Consider the following 20,939-nt stretch of genomic DNA (forward strand, 5'->3'; position numbering starts at 1 on the left):
TAGACTTTACTAACTTCTTGTTTCCTTTTTTCCACATTTTCCTGTGTCATTGCAGAACGTTTATAAAGCTTGTCTAATGTTTTATACTTTTCCTTTGCTAGAACTACACGGCAATTTACTGAAATGTGTATTGTTTCCATAGAACGTTTTGTAGAGCATTGTTAAACTGTATTTTATTTCACTCCCACTTTGGATTAGAGCATTTTATTGACTTAGACAAAATGTTAAGCTTTGAGTCAGTAAAAGAGTCATACACAGTCACTTGACTAATAGTGTGCATATCCAGGGGGTGGGGCAGGACTACAGGCGTGCCAGTGTCACTGTGCAAACATTTTGCCAATGCAACTTGTCACCATGTGGACAGTGGCAATTGATTAAAGTCCAACACTCCCAACTCTTAGGTCTATTTCTCTGTGAGTGCCTGCACTGCAAGAATGGGATACACCTCTCTGACCATTTAGACTTTTTCTTATTTATTCTTTTAAAATAAATCTCTTTAGCAAATTAGGTTGTGCTGGAAATGTTTGAAGATTTTGTTAATGCTGTAACTTTTTATTCATTTGAGAGGGTGTCATCTATTTATAAAAACAATTGTTAGCGTGGCAGTTGAGAAGCTATGCTCACAGAGGTAGCATTAGCCTCCACAGGCCACCGATTCAGTCACTCTTGCTATCTTAGGCCGGGCTCTCCCTCTCCCAGGCTAAAGGTGGGTAAGCCATTACAGTGTAATCCTTACTCTGGGCCAGTGTGCTTTATTCTGGGTCATGGCGCAGAGCCCGCCGTTTCCTTCTCTAGTTCTGCCTTTTTTTTTTACTCTCCTGCTTGTTGTTGCTTTTTCCCAGCCCTTTCTGTAGAAAGAGGTAATCTGACCCAAACTCTCACTTTCTAAACAGTATTCCAGCTTCTCCCATGGCAAGACGGGTTGGATGTTGACTTTGGCTAATAGTGTTTTCTTTCAGTGACATTTCTTGTATTCATTTGTTCCACTGTCATATACCAACCATGTCATTAAATTCCAAATGTTATTCTTATTCTTTGATGCACATTAATGTCACATGCTTCTTATCTGGTCATTGTACTGTACATCAGCAGTTTCTTTATATACATAACTTGGTGGATTGTTTCAGTTTGGCGCAATTGCACGCAACAGACTTCAATTATTATGTACTTAAGATATATGGTATCAGAGATATGATTAATATGAATATTTTTGTCCTCAACAAGTTATATTATGCCTTAATCTCTTGCAGGCCTATTCTCAAGATGCATACCTTAAAGGAAACGAGGCATACAGTGGAAACGCCCAAAACATCCCAGAACCTCCTCCCATATGCTACCCGAGGATAGAGCCTAAAGCCACAGGGATGGCCCAGGTCCTGGATCCGTCTACCTCCACTGAGGGCCCCCGGGGAGGCAGGCCTGTCCTGGCAGGGAGACAGGGCACCTCCATTTCTACACCAGGCCACACAGACATGGGTTACCGGATGGATATCCCTGTCCCCCCCTCTCCCCCACCTCCACAGGACCCTAAGAGCCAGACAGTGGTTTGTGTGTGCAATGACAGTGTGAGGACAGTGGTGGTACCGCCTGACCCAGTAGCGGATCAGGGGCTGCTTTGTGTGGCTCGGGCTGGTCCCGGCCACCGGACAGAAGAGAACCGGTACGGAAGTCCTCTGGACCTCTCCACCCAGCCTAGACCCCTTGTGGCCTCTGGCCCACCTGGGACGTCACAGTTACACCACCCCCTCATCCCCACCCGGCCCAAAGAGCCCTCGGTATTCTCCGCCGATGGCTCCAGGTCTTCCCTGAACCATCCCGAAAAGAAGCACCTTACCCCCTCCCCACAAACCCAGGCAAGCGACACCTTCCCCTCCCCGAACTCGCCCAACCACTACACCCCATCCCCCTCATCCCCTGCCACCCCCACTCGACAGAACATCGACTGGCGCAACTACACCACCTACAAGGACTACATCGACGCCAAGCGGCTTCACACTTATGGCTGCCGAACGATCCAGGAGCGTTTGGACAGCCTGCGGGCGGCGTCCGACCCCAACTCTGCCTACGCCCTGCGGCTTGGCCCTCCACCCAGCACCTCGTCCCAACAAAGCCCGGCAGGGTCACAGGTCCGGCGAAGGAGCGTATCCCACGACCGAGTTACCTACCAGGGGGCCACCGTGGCCCCTCTGCGTAGTGCTTCCCAGGAGAAGTTAGGTGGGGTAGAGCAGGAGAGGACAGCCTTGCCCAGGCACTGGCCGCGGAGTGCCTCCCAGGATGCTCTGCCCTCCTTAGCCCCCATAGGGACTGGCAAGCCCAGGGCACACTCTTGCGACTACCTGGGCCGGCAGAATGAGCCGGCGTCAGTGCTAGGGGAGAGGGGAGTGGGTGGGAACAGCAGGGCAGAGCTGGAGGACCAACTGCTGCTGTACAAGGGCGAAGAGGTCCGAACTAGCAGACAGGGGGCAGTGCTTAAGCAGCTACCCCAGCCTCACAGGACCAGCATGCTCAATGCCACCTCTGTGTTCACTAAAAGCACGACAGAGGTCCCATCTAGGACAGACAGCCTTGCACTGACAGCCCTCAGTAGGCCCTCGCGGCTGCCTGTCAAAAACTCCACATTGGAGCCACTGCAACCCACCTTACCATACACCCAGGGACCCGGTAACCACAACGCTTTGGACCTGATCAAATATCATAGAGCTGTGATGGTGGGGAACCACCTGGGTTACTCCACCTCGCCCTTGCAGCAGCTGCACTTCCGAGTGCGGGCCGACAGCCTGCAGGAGGAAAGTGGGGCTGGGAAAGTGGGACTGAGTGCCAGGTCATCGTCCTGCTCCGGCCCCTCCCAAGTTCCAGTTCAAAGACAGCAGGCCCTATCTACTACCTCCTCCTCCACTTTTAATAGGACTGTGACCCCCAGGTCAAAGGTGCCCGACCCGGTGCAGAGTAATGGGAAGCCAGTGGAGGGCCCAGATGCCACTGTGGTGGTCCTTAGAAGGAATAAGAACTCGGGGCCCCTGCCTATTCGCCACCCCTCCTACATCTTGGCTGTCAACGACACAGACAGGGATATGCAGACTGAGGCAGGAACTACTGCAAGTAAGACGGCATCAGATTGCTGGTTGCCCAACAACACCAAGCAGGAAGTTACCATGAGAAGACTGGGCGAACAGCGCAAGACCTCATGCTCCAGCAACCTAGATGACTCACTCGACTCCATCCCCTTCATCGGTAAGAAACATAAACTGTGAACTGTCTCTCAGGTGTTCTGTTACCATGGCAACTCTTTACAGCATGGGGGTGTGTTTGTCAGGTAACAACTTTAATTAGGTTACACATATTCAGAGCATGCTTCAACCCTAAGTATATCAGAACTTCCTATCTGTAAGGACATAAATCACTTTGTGTACACATGTGTTGACTACTTTAAGTATTGTACCTGGCAGAGCATGAAATATCTCTGGGCTAGAAAGGTTATAGCTGTGCTTTCATGATGGTATGTTCGTCTTCTGCTCTTTGGTCTTACCCAGTCATGCAGTGAACGTGCTGACGTTTTGTTGAAAAATTTCTAATGTCATGAACATCATGTCATCACACAGTAGCTTTTCTGGGAAGTTGGCAGTTATCATGCTGGTGGAGTTTCTAAGCCCTGTAAAAAAACTTCGCTCAATGGTATTACAGTGAATCAATTTCAATAGATTACATCATGAGTATACCTAACGAAAGAAGTTATAACATCCATCAATGGTTTATTGGCTGTGTTTTATTGGCTGTTTGAACAGTGTCAACTTTGTTCTTGAGGTATGGCGGTAATGCTGGGTCAGGATGGGACATGTTTGTATTTCAAATGGATAAATCCTAAAGGTTGCATTTCATCAGCAGAAATAGTATGTCAATTTGAATGAATGATTCTATTTACAGTGGTTTTGATGTTGTGGCGTAGTACTAAATACAGGAATATACAGTTGCTTTGGAAACAAATTTTTTGTTATATTTCCATCAATCTACACTCAGTACCCCATAATGATAAAACCAAAAGACGTATTTGAAAATGTAATGAAAATAAAAAATCTGAAATACATAAGTATTCAGACTTTGTATTCAGAAATTTGAAGAAGTGCTTTTGGCAGTGATAACAGCTTTGATTCTTCTTGGTTATCCTTCTACCAGCTTTGCAAACCTAGATTTGGGCAGTTTATACCATTTAACAGTCTCACAGTCCGTGTTGCAGAGAATCATCCCAAAGCATGTTCCCACCAACATGCTTCCTGTAGAGATGTTAATCTCAATCTCATCTAACTCAATCTCAAAGTAACTTCCGGTTGTCCTCTACTTTATAGACATCCAAACCTAGAATACACATCACCGTACAGTAAGCCCATTGGCTCATTACTGCATGCTTTGACTGAACGTGACTTCCTGTGTACGGATAAACAGATGTTCTGTTGTCAACTAAGAATAGACTTCAACACTCCCCCCTATCACACAAGTAAGAAAAAGCCTGCTGGTGCTTGAACGAAGAGATCTGTACTGCCTGCCTGGTGGAAGGAGGGCTAACAGTTTATAATGGCAGCTTTGTTGTGGGAAGTGACTAATATTCTGTTCCTGTGCTAATCAGAAACATAGTGTATGGAATGCCATTTGCATAGAAAAAATTTACATTTAACACATGAAATTAGAAACCGATTACTATCGATGACTAGTTAATAGCTATACAGTACCTATAATAAGAACAATAACTGTCAACTAGTTTCAGGCAACTATATTTACTTGTTCTGTGAAAACAGATGAACTTAAAAATAGACAGGAGCAGAAACAAAAAGACTAGTTGTCTGTATACAGTATAACTCTACTGTCACAGGTTGCGGGAGTAAGGTACCAGGCGCAGGCGGAATGCGGTCGGTTTTGACTTTAATAAACAAAATCACGCACGACCAAACAACAAAAGTATAGGGCTGACTTCAGCAGCAAAACAACTGTAGACAATGGCTCTAAAGAAACTTACATGTAACGGCAACACACACACACACACACACACACACACACACACACACACACACAACAACAGCAAACACAATGGTCCACAATTGCGGGGAGCAGAGGGGAAACATTTAAACACAAACGATATGATAGGAACCTGGTGTGCATGATTAAAGACGTGACACAAAACAAGTCCGGGATGTGTTCATGAGTGACGGGAACTGCTGCTCACCGTACCGTGACATCTACGAACATTGATGGTGGGAAAAATGTCTACTACTGGTTTGCCAATGAGCATAATATCTTTTTTTGTTAGTTTTTTGCATAGTTTATGTATTTCGTCATGAAGTTTTATCAAGAGCATTAGTTAGCAATATGTTTCATTGCCATCAATCTAACCTGCTCTTCCTGAGTGAGAGAGCAGCCTTTCAAGAAACACAGTCCAACACTTCAAGTGATTTGTGATGTCAGATATGTCTGTTGCAGTTCGTCCATCACCACATTACCAAAAACTGTTTTACGACTACGCTGTTTAACAATAGGTAGTCAGAGACTCACTGAGTCACAGACATTCGCACTTCTTGGACAGCTCTGCTTACGCGGTCCAGCAATAAAAGGTTTTGTAACTTATATACATGTAGCTGGCTACATTGCATGACAGAATGTCTAGACTACTGTACAACAATTTTCCACTAGAGTACAAAGTTTGGATGCTTTTTAGCCTCAAAAAGGATCCACATAGCTTTAGCGAAGTGAGTGGTTATTCAACAGGGGGAGATGGGCAGGTTGTTCAGTGGCAAGTAGATGGCACAGTTCACTCCCCTTTTAAGGCATATTACCTGTGCTTTTGCCATTCCAACAGTCTGACTAAAATCTCTCCATAGGTAGGCCAGTTAGCCAGTGTTTTTAACAATACCTTGTTTTTGCCAGATGTAGCACATGGCATTCTTGCCTAATACTTCAAATCAGCTCATCTTGTTTGACACTGTCCTAGTGTTCATAAAACCACTGTTGAATTAATAAAATAAAATAAAAATCCTGACATTCAAATGGTGGGTTTTGTGTAACTAAACATACAGCAATGTATTAAAGCAAAGGAAAAATGTAATGTGTGTATATATTAATGGGGTGTCTTCCCCAGTGTTACCCACATGTCTACATATTCTAGGAATATAGGTCTAGATGTCCCAGTAAGCTAGAGGGCACCTGGCTGTTAAGACTCAACATGACTTCATGGCAGGGTCAGGCATAGGATTATGTAACATCACACTGCAGGGGACTGTGACAGGCTCACCACACACACACATACTTAGATTTAGTCACACACACACACACAGGTATGCACAGTCACTCATAGATCAATTCTCATACATACATACATGCATTCATGCATACACTACCACACACATACAAACTGTATTCGTTTTTTATTGTGTCCTTTATCCCTCCAAGTAGTCAAGCAGGGAAAGCCTGAGAGGAGTGTACTGCTGATAGACTGTGGTATAAGGAACCTTCCAACACCAAACTGAATCAGATTTTGTAATAGCCAAACAACTGCTGTGCATTAAGGCAGGCTGACATATTGTACTGAGAATTAAAGATCATACCGTTATGGTTCAGTACATGTAAATGTCCTGTTCCTGCTTGTGTGTTCCTAGAACATATGTGATTTAAATGCGTATGGCCGATATAGGAGTGGCCTATTTTAAAACATTCATAAGTGAGACTGCATTTTTTGCTGTCAGATCAGATTTCCTTTTTTTGGGGTAGTATTATTTGTAGTTAAAGTTTATGCACAAGTGTTTAAAAAAAAAATTATCAGAGGATTTAATCTGCTCCTTCGTCATAACGACCTGTCCGTCAACTAAGGTGGCCCCACATGATGATTCATAAACCACCAATCAAGGCATCTTTTACTTAGACAGGCATTACTGGACTACAGCCCAAATGGGATAGTTATATCCTCTTCCACACACACACACACGCACTCACCTTAACACAAGAACCGCCAGGCCTTTCAGAACCCCAGTATCTGCCAGAGCCGAACGCTGTTTGGTGTCATTAGCATACGAATCATACCAATTAGCATGGACAATTTCCTCTGCAGCATCACCATCCAGCCAGAGCATCAGTTCATCTACTAGGTTGTTATAAAACTATATAGAATAGTAAAAAATAATACAGAATTAGTTTGTTTTAAATGGTTAATGAATTTGAAAAAATACAAGAATGTGTTTGAATGTCTTGTCATATGAAAGAATGACAACAACAAAAAATACATAGAATCAATATTTCTAAGAAAACAGGCTATAGTAATTTTTTTTATTTATTAGGCCCTACAAAATGTACAAATTGAAAACACTTATTATTTAAAGATAAATCCATTAGAAATTAGTACATTTTGACGATGTACAAGGTAAAATAAGACACATTATCGACTAGTTTGCGATAAAAATGATACATTTCAATGAATGAATAACACATAGGCTATAGCCTATTTGTAGAAATAAAATTGATGCTGATAAAAATATAATTTTATTTGTAAATTCAATTACAGCGTAGAAGAATGATCAAAGAATGATTTTGACTAATTGATAAAATATTGAAGTCATCTGTCAATTGTTTTGTGTGATGTGGGCCCATGCATTTATGCATCTCACTTGAACTTTAAACTTGAACAGCCCCACAGTCAGCACATAGTTTGGGTTTGTGTGAGCATAATTTGGGGCAAGGTAGATAAAGGCTCAACCTATTTGGCAAACATACCTTTGACTGATTGTAGTGTCTCACTAAAAAGTCCATCCCATATCAATCAGAGGAAGATGACTTCACATCCATGCTCTTGCCACTATATGCACCACGGACATACAAGAGCGCAATGAATGCTTTATGTTCATCAACAGACACGTCACACAAACCAAGTGCACTGCCAGTTTGTCTTCTGGCTTTGACTCTCGGTGAGGATATTCTGTAAAGGGTATCTTCCTGGTGTGCAGGAAGACCCAAATCGTGCCGTCCCTCCCAGACTCCTGTCTCGTAGTGGCATTTGGGGGGGGGGGGGGGGGGGGGGGGGGGGGGGGGGGCTCAGGCATTGGAGGTGGCAGCTCATTATCAGAATCAGATGAAGACCTGCCATCCGACGTGTCGATTTCGGGATATATTTCTGATCCTCCATCTGACTCCATCTCATCTAAATGTTGTAGCATCTGGGCATCAAATTGTAGGGTTTGGTTTGCCATTGTAAACTAAACACTGTAAACTGTGTCTGACTTGCTCACTGAGTTCAGATTCTGACTGTGTATTGAAAATGTACCAGTTTTATTACTATCACTTACTGATTCAATCCTCAGCTGTATTGGTCCATTTTGGATAGTCTCACATTTTAAACAAATGTTGCAATTTAATCTTGATGAGTTGAACTGACAACGCAAGACATTTCAAGTGCATGTGTCGAGCAGCTCTGTTTTGTTAGTCTGTTTTCAAAAACACATGAAATGGAGAACACATGTCCCAATTTCAAGCTGTGTGGATTGCTGGCATCATGGAAACAATCTATGAGGTTGTGGAATTTCACTGCTGTAATCTCTGTAACCGATAACCGGATCAGATGTTTCTTAATATGGGCTGTTAAATGTGAGACGTTTTGCTTAAGCGCCCATAGGAATGTAAGAGTTCAGATTACTTTCAGTCTACTTCTTATTTTCCTTTGAATTCAATACTTGTCTGATTTTGGTCGGCTCCGGTTCAGGTTGAACCAGTTTACAGAGAGAATAAGTTGCTAAAAGAGATGACTATAGAAGACGAACACATCTGTGAAACACTTGATTTTGATGAAATGCTTTTTGTGGGGACAGATTCCTACATGCTCAGTGTCATGGCGCACCCCTTTTCATTTCCGACTACACCTTGCCATTGCTTGCTATCTTCAAATAAACATGTAGGACAGAGTTGCAAAATGTAGTGTTACTCACTGTACTTAGTGTCATTGTGACTTTCCTGGACGGAGGTATCTAACACCTTGTTATTGTCCACTCACATTATCAGAATCGCTGATAGTGATGTTTGAGACTGGTAATGAAATGTCTACTCGCTGTTCCTTCCTGTCTTTGCTGATTGTGGCGGTTATGGACTGGGTTATCAGTCTAGTGACCATTTATGGCTCAGAGAAGTGTCATGTATCTTCATAACCAGACTGTAGCTTTATTTCACATCCGGCCATTTGTGTTTTATATTGCTGCCTGTATATTGGTGTCAAACATTGAACTGTATGAGTTCCATTCAGTCCTAAAGGCTAGCGCTTGACTGTGTTTTTGTATGGTTGTGGATTTAATTGTAATGATGTTAAGTATGAGTGAGACTACTTATTCAGTATGTATTATTTCTCTGTCTTCATTCAACTGTTTTTAAGTAGAACAGGAATCGTGTCTACTGTGGTAAAGCTTTTGTTCTCTCTTCATAATTTCCAGATGAGCCGTCCAGTCCAAGTATCGACCACGACACTGGTCACATTCCTGCTTCAGCTGTAATATCTGTTACTCCAATTATCAACACCATCCCGCCCAGCCCCATCTCCCCATCTCTTTTCATTCGACGACAGCTGTCACATGACCATGGTAAGATTACCCATTTTTCATACAAAATATAAACTGTCCAGGTACTGACACAAACTGAAAGCATACTTTAAGTTGTGTTAGAATGGGTTGGTGGCTGAATTTGAATACTAGCAATGTTGGCAACATATGGGTTTCAAGATTCCAGGAATTTTGTTCACGTTTCGTTTTGTTCCAGATATTTTGATTGGAGCCTACGAAATAAGGGTGTTTTAACCATGGAGACTAGGACCTTTTCAAAGTGTTTTATTTGGCTTATTTCTCATATGATAATCATTTTACTTTTTTTAAGATTCTCTTCGGTTCACAACTATTGAGTCAGATTCTGGTACCAAAACGGAGCGGTCCAAATCCTATGATGAAGGTCTGGATAACTACAGGGAAGCGTGAGTTCTCCACACTATTTGTCCTCAAATGCTGTACCAGTAAACTGTTATGTTCATTTTAGTCATTTTCAAAAGCCTAATTTGTGATAAGTTCTGCGAATGTCACTTTCATTTTTCTGTCTTTCTTTCAGGAGACAAATACCTGGTCTAAAAGGCCTTAGGAAGGTTAGTCTGACCTCAACCACATAATATCCATATCCACAAAATGCTGGTATGCCTTCTGTCAGATTCTACAGCATCATCATTTTTATTGTTTGTTTTACATGCAAATCTTGGTTTACATTTTAAAGATTGGTTACTGATTTCATTTATCAGACTATAAAACCAAAATGAGCTTTTAAGACCTAGGCTGGATGCCATCATCACAATTTCATCATTTCAACCTTGTCCAAAAGTCAGGCAATGTTTCCTAATCAGAAACTTTCCATTGGAAGGATTCCACATGACCCATACTGCAGGGCCTCTGGATTACGGAAGACCACATATTTTGAACCCAGAAGGGTGTAACTTTGGAAGTTATGGATTTGTTCGGAGAATTCAAAGCCAAACATTATACACCATGTTGCATTGTTATGTAGGTTTTAGACTGCAGTGAGTTAATTAACCAGTATGTTTTTTAATTAAAGGCAATGCCGGACAAGTCTTCAGAAGATTCCGGATCCAGGAGAGATTCCTCAACAGATTTCTTCAGTGATGCTACCAAGGAGGGCATGCTCCACTTCCGACAGATCAACATGGACAAGAGCAAGGTGTGTGGGTCTGAGTTACCCCAGAGGAGCAGAACCTAATAAGACATTTAATGTACATTGCTGTGTATAAGTTCTCTAATAAATGGTTCTATAGGTCCTGGTCATAAGATTTGAATATCATCAAAAGGTTTATTTATTTCAGTAATTCCATTCAAAAAGTGAAACCTGTATATTATATTCATGCATTACACACAGACTGATATATTTCAAATGTTTATTTATTTTAATTGTGATGATTATAACTGACAACTAATGAAAATCCCAAATTCAGTATCTCCGAAAATTTTAATATTACTTAAGACCAATACAAAAAAGGATTTTTAGAAATGTTGGCCAACTGAAAAGTATGAACATGAAAAGTATTAGCATGTACAGCACTCAATACTTAGTTGGGGCTCCTTTTGCCTGAAGTACTGCAGCAATGTGGCGTGGCATGGAGTTGATCAGTCTGTGGCACTGCTCAGGTGTTATGAGAGCCCAGGTTGCACTGATAGTGGCCTTCAGCTCTTATGCATTTTTGAGTCTGGCGTATCACATCTTCCTCTTCACAATACCCCATAGATTTTCTATAGGGTTAAGGTCAGGCCAGTTTTCTGGCCAATTAAGAACAAGGATACCATGGTCCTTAAACCAGGTACTGGTAGCTCTGTGAACAGCCAGCCTCTTAAGCTATGACCTTTTGTGTCTTGCCCTCCTTGTGCAAGGTGTCAATGGTTGTCTTTTGGACAGCTGTCAAGTCAGCAGCCTTCCCCATGATTGTGTAGCCTACAGAACTAGACTGAGAGACCATTTAAAGGCCTTTGCAGGAGTTTTGGGTTAATTAGCTGATTAGAGTGTGACACCAGGTGTCTTCAATATTGAACCTTTTCACAATATTCAAATTTTCTGAGATACTGAATTTGGGGTTTTCATTAGTTGTCAGTTATAATCATCAAAATTAAAATAAATAAACACTTGAAATATATCAGTCTGTGTGGAATGAATGCATACATTATACAAGTTTCACTTTTTGAATGGAATTACTGAAATAAATCAACCTTTTGATGATATTCTAATTTTATGACCAGCACCTGTATATACAGAGGAACAGAAGCGTTAAATTTGCAGTGGTCTCTTAATTTTAACCCTTCTGTTCCTCCCTCAAGACCTTCCTTTTCAACTTTTTTGGAAAGGAAAGAAAAAGGTGCAGTGGTCTCTTAATTTTTGGTCCTTACAAGTATAAAAACACAGACAGACTTAAGGCTGTGTGTCACACTGAACTTCATGATAAGGTATGCTCTTGGAGAAACATTCTCATTAAGGATCTGGAGGATCTGTCCTTCTTGCCCTCTGTCTACCAATGTGTGTATATATTTCTTTGTCTCACTTACTGTTCTATTATTTCTCATAATTATTAAGTTATATGATTTTTTTGTGCCTCTCTTCTGTTCCATAGCGTGTTACTGTGGGAATGCGCTCTTGGAAACAAATGTACGCAGTCTTGCGAGGCCACTACCTCTGCCTATATAAGGACAAAAAGGATGTACAGGCTAACACTAACTTCCTGGTGGAGCATGAGCCCCTGCCAATCAGCATCAAGGCCTGTCTGATTGACATCTCCTACAGTGACACAAAACGCAAGAACGTGCTTCGGTTAACGACATCGGACTGTGAGTACCTGTTCCAGGCGGAGGACAGAGAAGACATGTTAGCCTGGATCAAAGTCATCCAGGAGAACAGCAACCTGAACGAGGAGGTGAGAGGGACACATCATACAATAAATGATATCCCAAACCTGTTAGGATTTGTTACCATTATTCAAGGCCATAGCTACAATTGGATATAATGAAATTGGGGAGAAAAGTTTAAATACTTTTCTTTCATATAATAAGATACAAATGACCACACTCAAATTCATGGATATTTAAAGTGCATAAAAAATAAGTATAAAAAGTATATAATGAAAAGTAAATATACTTAATTTGTGTCAATCCTGTCATCAAATGGTGTGGCATTTCTGACATTTAATCATGTAAACAAACATTTCTATTACATGTAGTCTAGCCAGCCATTTCGTATTCAGCCAATTTTCTGTAACACTTATCATAATGAACAAGTTTTAATGAAGCAAGAAGTGCCATGTTACTCTATTCAAGGAATCTGAGCTGCCCTATCCTCACACTACTGTCCCACAGCAAGGTTTTTGCATGCACAAAACACGTGGGGTAATACGTTGTGGGAGAAGATTGATTGGTATCCTAAGCTGATTAAACCAATGCATATAACTATTTGAATTTTTTCATCGCTTCTTATGAAAGCCACATTGGACAGTGTTCCACCAGACTTTCTGCAAATTTGCTCAAATGTTTCTCGAAACGAGATTACACTAACTGTGATCGGATTTGAGTCATAAGTGAAATAATAGACACGTATGAGCTGATCCTAGTGTACTGTACCTTAAAATAGACTTTTGTAATTTCCCAGAGGGCATCCCCCTTAACTCAGAAACCAAAGCTTTTTATTTCCTCCTTTAAATCTGGGACGCTCAACATGAACAGTAACAAAGCAGTCAACCCACCTGCATTCTGATAAAACCTAAAGTATCATGGGTATGTAGGATTGTGGGCAGAGCAATGAATTATTCAACCCCATTTCCAAAAAAGCTGGTACGCTGCGGAAATGCTAATAAAAACAAAATGCAATGATGTGCAAATCATTTATAACTTTTTTTTAAATTGGAAATAGTACACAGACAACACATAAAATGTTGAAACTGATAACTGAGGAGACCAATTGCTATTTTGAAAGTGAAATATGTGGACATTCTTTCTTGATATAGGACTTCAGCTGCTCAACAGTTCGGGGTCTCTTTTCTTGTATTTTTCATTTCATAACGGGCCAAATGTTTTTAATGCGTGACAGGTCTGGACTGCTGGCAGCACCCAGACTCTTTGCTGTTGCCTTGCTGTTTTAATACGTGCAGAATGTGGTTTGACATTGTCTTGCTGGATGGCAGCAAAACCTGTATATATGGTTCAGCATTAATGGTGCCTTCACAGATGCCATGTGCACTAATGCACCCCCATACCATCATGGATGCTGGCTTTTGAACTGTGTGCTGATAACAAGTCAGATGGTCCCTCTCCTCTAGTCCGGAGGACGCAGCATCCATGAGTCCAGTAAAACAAAAAAAATTACAATTTTGATTTGTCAGACCACAGGATACTTTTGCACTTCAACTCAGTCCATCTTAAATGAGCTTGGGCTCAGAGAAGGCATTAAACCAATGCCTTCTCTGGATCTCTGGATCTTATTTATATATGGTTTCTTCTTTGAATGTTAAAGTTTTAACTTGCAATTGCGGATGCAGCAACATACTATCTTCACAGACAATGGTTTTCAGAAGTGTTCCTGAGCCCATGCAATGATTTCCGCCACAGAATCGTGTCTGGTTTTAATGCTGTGCCGCCTGAGGGCCCGAAGATCACGGCCATCCAATATTGGTTTTCTGCCTTGTCCGGATTCTCTGAATGTTTTAATTATGATGAGATCCCCAAACTCTTTTTTTAAGTATGGAAACTTGTTGCCCACACAGTCTTTCAGAGTGGTGAACCCCTCCCCATCCTCTTCTGACAGACCCATTCTCTCTGGAATGATCTTTCAACACCCAATCATGTTACTGACCTGTTGCCATTTGACCTTATTAGTTGTGTGATATTCCACAAGGTTTATTTTTTTTGCATTACTCAACTTTTACAGTTTTTTGTTGCCTCTGTCCCCACTTTTTTAGTGTGTTGCTGTCATCAATTTCAAAGTGGGTATATATTTTCAAGAATGTCTCAGTTTCAACATGTTTGTCTTTGAACTATATTCTATTGAATATAGGGTTTAAATTATTTACACATCATTGTATTCTGTTTTATTTATGTTTTGCGCAGCATCCCAACTTTCTTGGAAACAAAGTTGTAGTTCCAACCACATCTAACCACAAAGCTGCTTGTTAACATTAACCTTGTTTACAAGCTTATATGTTTTAGGTTGTGGTGGGGTGCAACAGTTGAACTAAGCTCACTATGTGTTTGTAAGTTCTTCAAGATTCATTGGGTAGATAGAGTAAATGTGTAAGTCCAAGGTACTAATGATATCAGCTTTAGGAGGTTAACCACATTATGTCTTTACCACATTATTTATTTTGCATAAATGTCATCTGTTAGCACATCAAACGCTGTATGCTAATCTGTGCCGTCTTAAAGGGTTAGTCACCTCTGGTTTTACATCAAATTACTTTCCATCACCTGGTGCCCCTTCTCTTTTTCTAGAATGCAGACTTTACCAGTCGTGACCTCATCAGTCGGAAGATCAAGGAGTACAACACCTTGATGAGGTAAGCAGTGTAGGCCATAGCAATGCAGGAGTCTCTGGTAACAATTCAGACTAGATTGGACGGCACCTAGTGGTCATACCAACTAACTTGAGTGCTTATGTGTATGACCCAGCCCGACAGGCAGTAAGACCGAGGCCTCACCCAAACCATCCCGCCAGTCGTTGAGTATCAGACAGACGTTACTGGGAGGAAAGGGGGACACTAAATGTTTAAGTCCACACTCACCCAAAGTGGAGGAGGACAGGAAAAATATGCACAAAGGTAGGGGCCAGTGAAAAGGCCTCTCAATTGAAATTTGCTTCTCCACCGGTCTCAATAACAAATCTTATTGTTTATATATTTTCTTTTATTATTGAGTTTTTTTAAATTGTCTTATTTCTGTGAGGGTGGCTTTGTATTTTGCTTGAACAGTATTTGTATGTCAGTGTTCGTGTGGATGATGTCCTCATGTTTCACATAGACGATACCAGTCCTCCGAAGGACAAGGGGACATGGAGAAAAGGTATCCCAGGGCTTATGAGGAAGCCCTTTGAGAGAAAGCCAACTCCGGGCATCACGTTTGGGGTGAGACTGGATGACTGCCCCCCAGCCGTAACCAACAGGGTCAGTCTCAACTCTCAGTTAATCACCCTCTACATCTCTTTTAAGTCACAGTTAGTTTCATTCATGTTTGCCAGGTGTCTCACTTCTCAACACCTTTGGAAATATTTGGCCATTTGCAATAGACATCATTGAGCTTACGGTGTCTGTGTGTTGTAGTTTGTTCCCCTTATCGTGGAGGTTTGCTGTAACCTGGTGGAGGAGAGGGGGCTAGAGTACACAGGGATCTACAGGGTCCCAGGAAACAACGCAGCAATCTCCAATATGCAGGAAGAGCTCAACAACAAAGGCATGAACGACATCGACATCCAGGATGATGTGAGTGACTCAACATGGCTCGTTATGCTCGTTATCTCTTGCTGTTCCCTCACCTATCTGTCTTTGCATCATCCTCTTTTTGTTAGCTGCATATTTTTTTTAACTTAATTATTCTTTAATATCACCTCCTGTCTAAAAAATTTTTTTTACCTGCTGTTCATAGAAATGGAGGGACCTGAATGTGATCAGCAGTTTACTTAAATCCTTCTTCCGTAAACTTCCAGAGCCTCTGTTCACAAATGGTAAGAATATTCAGTTCCACTGATGGCATGTTTGGATTCCATTAAAGTCACTATGCCACCTATTGGCCGAATATAAAACCTACACATAATTACAGACAGTAAAGCGTTGACTCTAGTTTAGAGTAAACGCTTTAGTTTGTAAGCAAATGTGTTTAAAATGTGATTAAACATAAAATTCTCTTGAGAAATTTGTACCAAAATGAAAAATAATTACATTTGAAAAGTGAATTTACTACAAGCACACCAAAAAGAAATGTTGCTCTCTAAAATAGTTAAAGAAAATACAGAATAACATAGCGTAATCCTGCACAATGAAATTCTGTTGACATGGCACCCGACATCTACGTTACGAATTAAGAAAAAAATAATATACAAGCAAAATATATAGCAAAAAATAAGAATAAAGCGATAATATACATAACACTGTAAAACTAGCAGCAATTTAAAAAGAGTACTGAAAAACTAGCAGCAAATGGGTAGTAGTTTTAAATATATAGATATGGCAAGTATGGCAGTAATATACAAGTATGGCAATAATATACATAAAATACATAAAGTAAACTAGCAGTAACTTAGGAAGAGTAGGTTTGGGAAAATATGGCACAATATGGCCATAAGTAAGTGAGTACTATATATATACATATATAGTGTAATATACGTATTAATGGCACATGAGGGGGAATATTCTAGTGTACTGGAAAAGACGTCAGGGCATCTGGAAAGTTTGTGTTTGATCAGTGTGATCATGAATCAGTGTTGTCGCTTGAGGAGCCATATGGGCTTAGGGAAAAAATAATTGTGAGTCTGGAAGTGTGGGCCCCAATGCTCCTGTAGCATCTACCAAAGCCTGGATGGCTGCGGTCTTTGATGATGTTCCGTGCTTTTCTCAGCATTTGTGTATGGTAGATGCCTTGCATGGAGGGGAGATGGCAGCCGATGATGCACTCTGCAGACTTTACCACCTTCTGGAGGGACTTGCGGTCTGCAGTGGAGCAGTTGCCGTACCAGGCAGTAATGCAGCCTGAGAGGATGGTACACCTGTAGAAGGTGGTGAGAGTTTTAACAGACATGCCAAATTTATTGAGTCTCCTCAGGTAGTAAAGTTGTTTTTGGGCTATTTTTTTATTAGATTCAACTTTATTGTCATTGATCAAGTACCATACAGTGAAATGCAGTTAGCATCTAACCATAAGTGCAAATAGAAGAGGGCAGAAAATGTACATCAATGTGTATGGGGGTGTTACCCCCCTCTGCTGCTTCTTGAAGTCCACAATCCTCTCCTTAGTCTTGCAGATGTTGAGAAAGAGGTTGTTGTCCTAGCACCATGTAGCCTTTACCTTCCCTCTAGAAGCGTTCTCATCATTGTTGGAGATGAGAACCAGGTAGGTTGTGTCATCTGCAAATTTAAGGATGGTGTTGGAGCTGTGCGAGGCCACGCAGTGAACAGGGAGTTACAGGGGGGAATGAGTAGGCAGCCCTGCGGGGCTCCAGTGTGCAGGGTCAGTGCAGAGGAGGTGAGGTTTCCCATTCTCACCACCTGGGGTCGGCCCATAAGGAAGTCTAGAGTCCAATTGCAAAGGGAGGAGTTCCAGGGTCCAGAGCTTCGGAACAAGCTTAGCAGGCACAATGGTGTTGAATGCAGAGCTGTAGTCCACGAACAGCATCCTCACGTATGTGTTGCCTTTTTCCAGGTGAGAGAGGGCTGTTTGTGTCATCAGGGCGATGGTATTGTCTGTATGTATTGGGGCAGTATGCAAATTGAAAGGGGTCCAAGGTGTCAGCAGTAGGTATTTTATTTAAATGGTTTTAGCAATTTAAGAAACACACTTAAAAAAATATATACTGATTTTCTTTGGCCCAGCACAGTTTAATAATTTATCTATTTCTTATTTTCCGACATTTCTCATTTTCTTCATGTAAGATTTCCCATTTTCCTTGTCTCATAATTAGAAGGGTGTGTCTAAACGACTTGGGCAGTATCTGATACACCATTGGCTAATCATTGTGCGCAACAAACACTCAACTTCTACAGTCTGTTGGGGCAAAGACTGAATCTCAAATCGCATACTTGCATACTATATAGTATGTCAGATTAGTATGCAAGAAGATTAGTACACTGAAAATAGTATGTCAAAAGTTCCCGGATGGTCTACTATTTCTGGTGGATTTTGGAAGTATGCATCCGTGAATGCTTTTTGGTGTAATATTGACCACAATCTCTTGTGCAATAAAGGAGGAGTGGTTTCCACAATTCTGTGGTCTTTTCACTTGCTGAAAAATTCAGTTATCACCTATATTGATAGTTATTGCATCAATGTAATTCACGTATGAAAGAAAAACAGAACGTTGTTGTGTGAAATGAAATAGCTTTGGCAGTGTGTAGTTCATCTTCACTCTGTAGATACTAGTATTGCTGTCTTGTAAGCGATTAATACTGCCAGTGGAAAAAGCCATACAGTTCATAGATGCTATTTGTGGTGGAGGTAAATTTCATAAGAAACGTTAGTCAAGGTAGTATGTTCTGTAATCCTTGACATTACAGCCCGTTAGTTACAGTGTACTTCAGAGTGAACTACGTATTAACAAGAATGTAAGTGCATGATAAGAATGGGTAATTATTTGAGATATTTTAGGTGTTACGTGTACCAATCAGAAATGCATGAATTGAGTATCAATGTGTGTTATAATAAAGCCATAGAAAGCACTTTTCTATTGGGTTTCCTCCCGATTCTTCCCGAATATAAGATAAATCATGTCTGAACTTTTTCCACCTTTAATGTGACCTATAACATGAACAATTCAATTGAAAAACAAACTGAAATGTTTCAGGGGGAAAAATAAAAGATTAAAAACTCACAATAACCTGGTTGCATAAGTGTGCAGACCCTCAGTCATTACACACCTGCCATCATTTAAGGTGACTGGTTGATCACAAGTAAAGTTCAGCTGTTCTAGTAGGATTTTCCTGACATTTTCTTAGTTGCATCTCAGAGCAAAAGCCATGGTCTGCAGAGAGCTTCCAAAGCATCAGAGGGATCTCACTGTTGAAAGATATCAGAAGGGTACAAAAGAATGTCCAAAGCATTAGGTTGTGAGGTCCTGTATATTAGGCTACCCCAAAAATCATGCATGGATATGTACTTCAAAAATCCACCAGAAATAGTCAGAATGTAACCATAAACAATTTCCTTTTAGGCTTACTATAACAAAGCTTCTGAAGGTTGTGGGCAGCTTTTGTCAATCCTGAACAAATCGTAATGCATAATTTGCTTTGACTGCAGAGAGGCTCAAACACTGGTCCCCTGCGTGAAAGTCTGCGTCTCTAACCACTACGCTATTTAACAATGAGTAGGCAGTCAGTCACTCAGTAAGAGACATTCGCTATTCTTGGCCAGTTTCGCTTACGTGGTCCGGGAAAATCCTGAATATCTTTTTTTTTTTATATATATCTGCACCAGTTGGACAGGGATATAATGACATTTTAAAAACCCATCTGTCAATTATAACCATTTTAAACATTTTATTAAAACAAATAAAAACAATCAAATACTATTACAAACTACAACAAACACGACTATCTAAAGCATCTTTTTTTGTGTATATATATATATATATATATATATATATATATATATATATATATATATATATATATATATATATATATATATATATATATACACACACACATATACAGTGGGTAGAACAAGTATTTGATACACTGCCGATTTTGCAGGTTTTCCACTTACAAAGCTAAAGAAAATATCCAGAAAATCACATTATATGATTTTTAAGTAATTAATTAGCATTTTGTTGCATGACATAAGTATTTGATACATCGGAAAAGCAGAACTTAGTATTTGGTACAGAAACCTTTGTTTGCGATTACAGAGATCATACGTTTCCAGTAGTTCTTGACCAGGTTTGCACACACTGCAGCAGGGATTTTGGCCCACTCCTCCATACAGACCATCTCCAGATCCTTCAGGTTTCGGGGCTGTCGCTGGGCAATACGGACATTCAGCTCCCTCCAAAGATTTTCTATTGGGTTCAGGTCTGAAGACTGGCTAGGCCACTGCAGGACCTTGAAATGCTTCTTACGGAGCCACTCCTTAGTTGCCCTGGCTGTGTGTTTCGGGTCGTTGTCATGCTGGAAGACCCAGCCACGACCCATCTTCAATGCTCTTACTGAGGGAAGGAGGTTGTTGGCCAAGATCTCGCGATACATGGCCCCATCCATCCTCCCCTCAATACAATGCAGTTGTCCTGTCCCCTTTGCAGAAATCATCCCCAAAGAATGATGTTTCCACCTCCATGCTTCACGGTTGGGATGGTGTTCTTGGGGTTGTATTCATCATTCTTCTTCCTCCAAACACAGTGAGTGGAGTTTAGACCAAAAAGCTCTATTTTTGTTTCATCAGACCACATGACCTTCTCCCATTCCTCCTCTGGATCATCCAGATGGTCATTGGCAAACTTCAGACGGGCCTGGACATGCACTGGCTTGAGCAGGGGGACCTTGCGTGCACTGCAGGATTTTAATCTATGACGGCGTAGTGTGTTACTAATGGTTTTCTTTGAGACTGTGGTCCCAGCTCTCTTTAGGTCATTGACCAGGTCCTGCTGTGTAATTCTGGGCTGATCCCTCACCTTCCTCATGATCATTGATGCCCCACAAAGTGAGATCTTGC

General features: G+C 41.2%; 1 protein-coding gene across 10 annotated transcripts in view; it reads left to right on the forward strand.

The window, feature by feature from the left end:
- LOC105028187 (rho GTPase-activating protein 21) overlaps nucleotides 1–20,939 on the forward strand; it is a 129,039-nt gene that overhangs the window by 89,635 nt on the left and 18,465 nt on the right. For 9 of the 10 annotated variants that reach the window (XR_002196611.3, XM_020045289.3, XM_020045290.3 and 6 more), the window contains 11 exons: nucleotides 1,251–3,231; nucleotides 9,447–9,593; nucleotides 9,883–9,976; nucleotides 10,108–10,141; nucleotides 10,603–10,725; nucleotides 12,161–12,460; nucleotides 15,024–15,088; nucleotides 15,201–15,349; nucleotides 15,549–15,691; nucleotides 15,848–16,006; nucleotides 16,170–16,248. Coding sequence is in view for 9 of the 10 variants with exons in the window: in XM_020045289.3 (XP_019900848.3) it covers nucleotides 1,251–3,231; nucleotides 9,447–9,593; nucleotides 9,883–9,976; nucleotides 10,108–10,141; nucleotides 10,603–10,725; nucleotides 12,161–12,460; nucleotides 15,024–15,088; nucleotides 15,201–15,349; nucleotides 15,549–15,691; nucleotides 15,848–16,006; nucleotides 16,170–16,248 (3,274 nt within the window). In the remaining variant the exon portion in view is untranslated. Of the gene's footprint in view, nucleotides 1–7; nucleotides 707–1,250; nucleotides 3,232–9,446; nucleotides 9,594–9,882; nucleotides 9,977–10,107; nucleotides 10,142–10,602; nucleotides 10,726–12,160; nucleotides 12,461–15,023; nucleotides 15,089–15,200; nucleotides 15,350–15,548; nucleotides 15,692–15,847; nucleotides 16,007–16,169; nucleotides 16,249–20,939 lie in introns of those variants that run through there. The other variant, XM_020045291.3, reaches the window with a different exon arrangement.

The sequence above is a fragment of the Esox lucius genome, chromosome 21, assembly GCF_011004845.1.
Source record: "Esox lucius isolate fEsoLuc1 chromosome 21, fEsoLuc1.pri, whole genome shotgun sequence".
Taxonomy (NCBI): domain Eukaryota; kingdom Metazoa; phylum Chordata; class Actinopteri; order Esociformes; family Esocidae; genus Esox; species Esox lucius.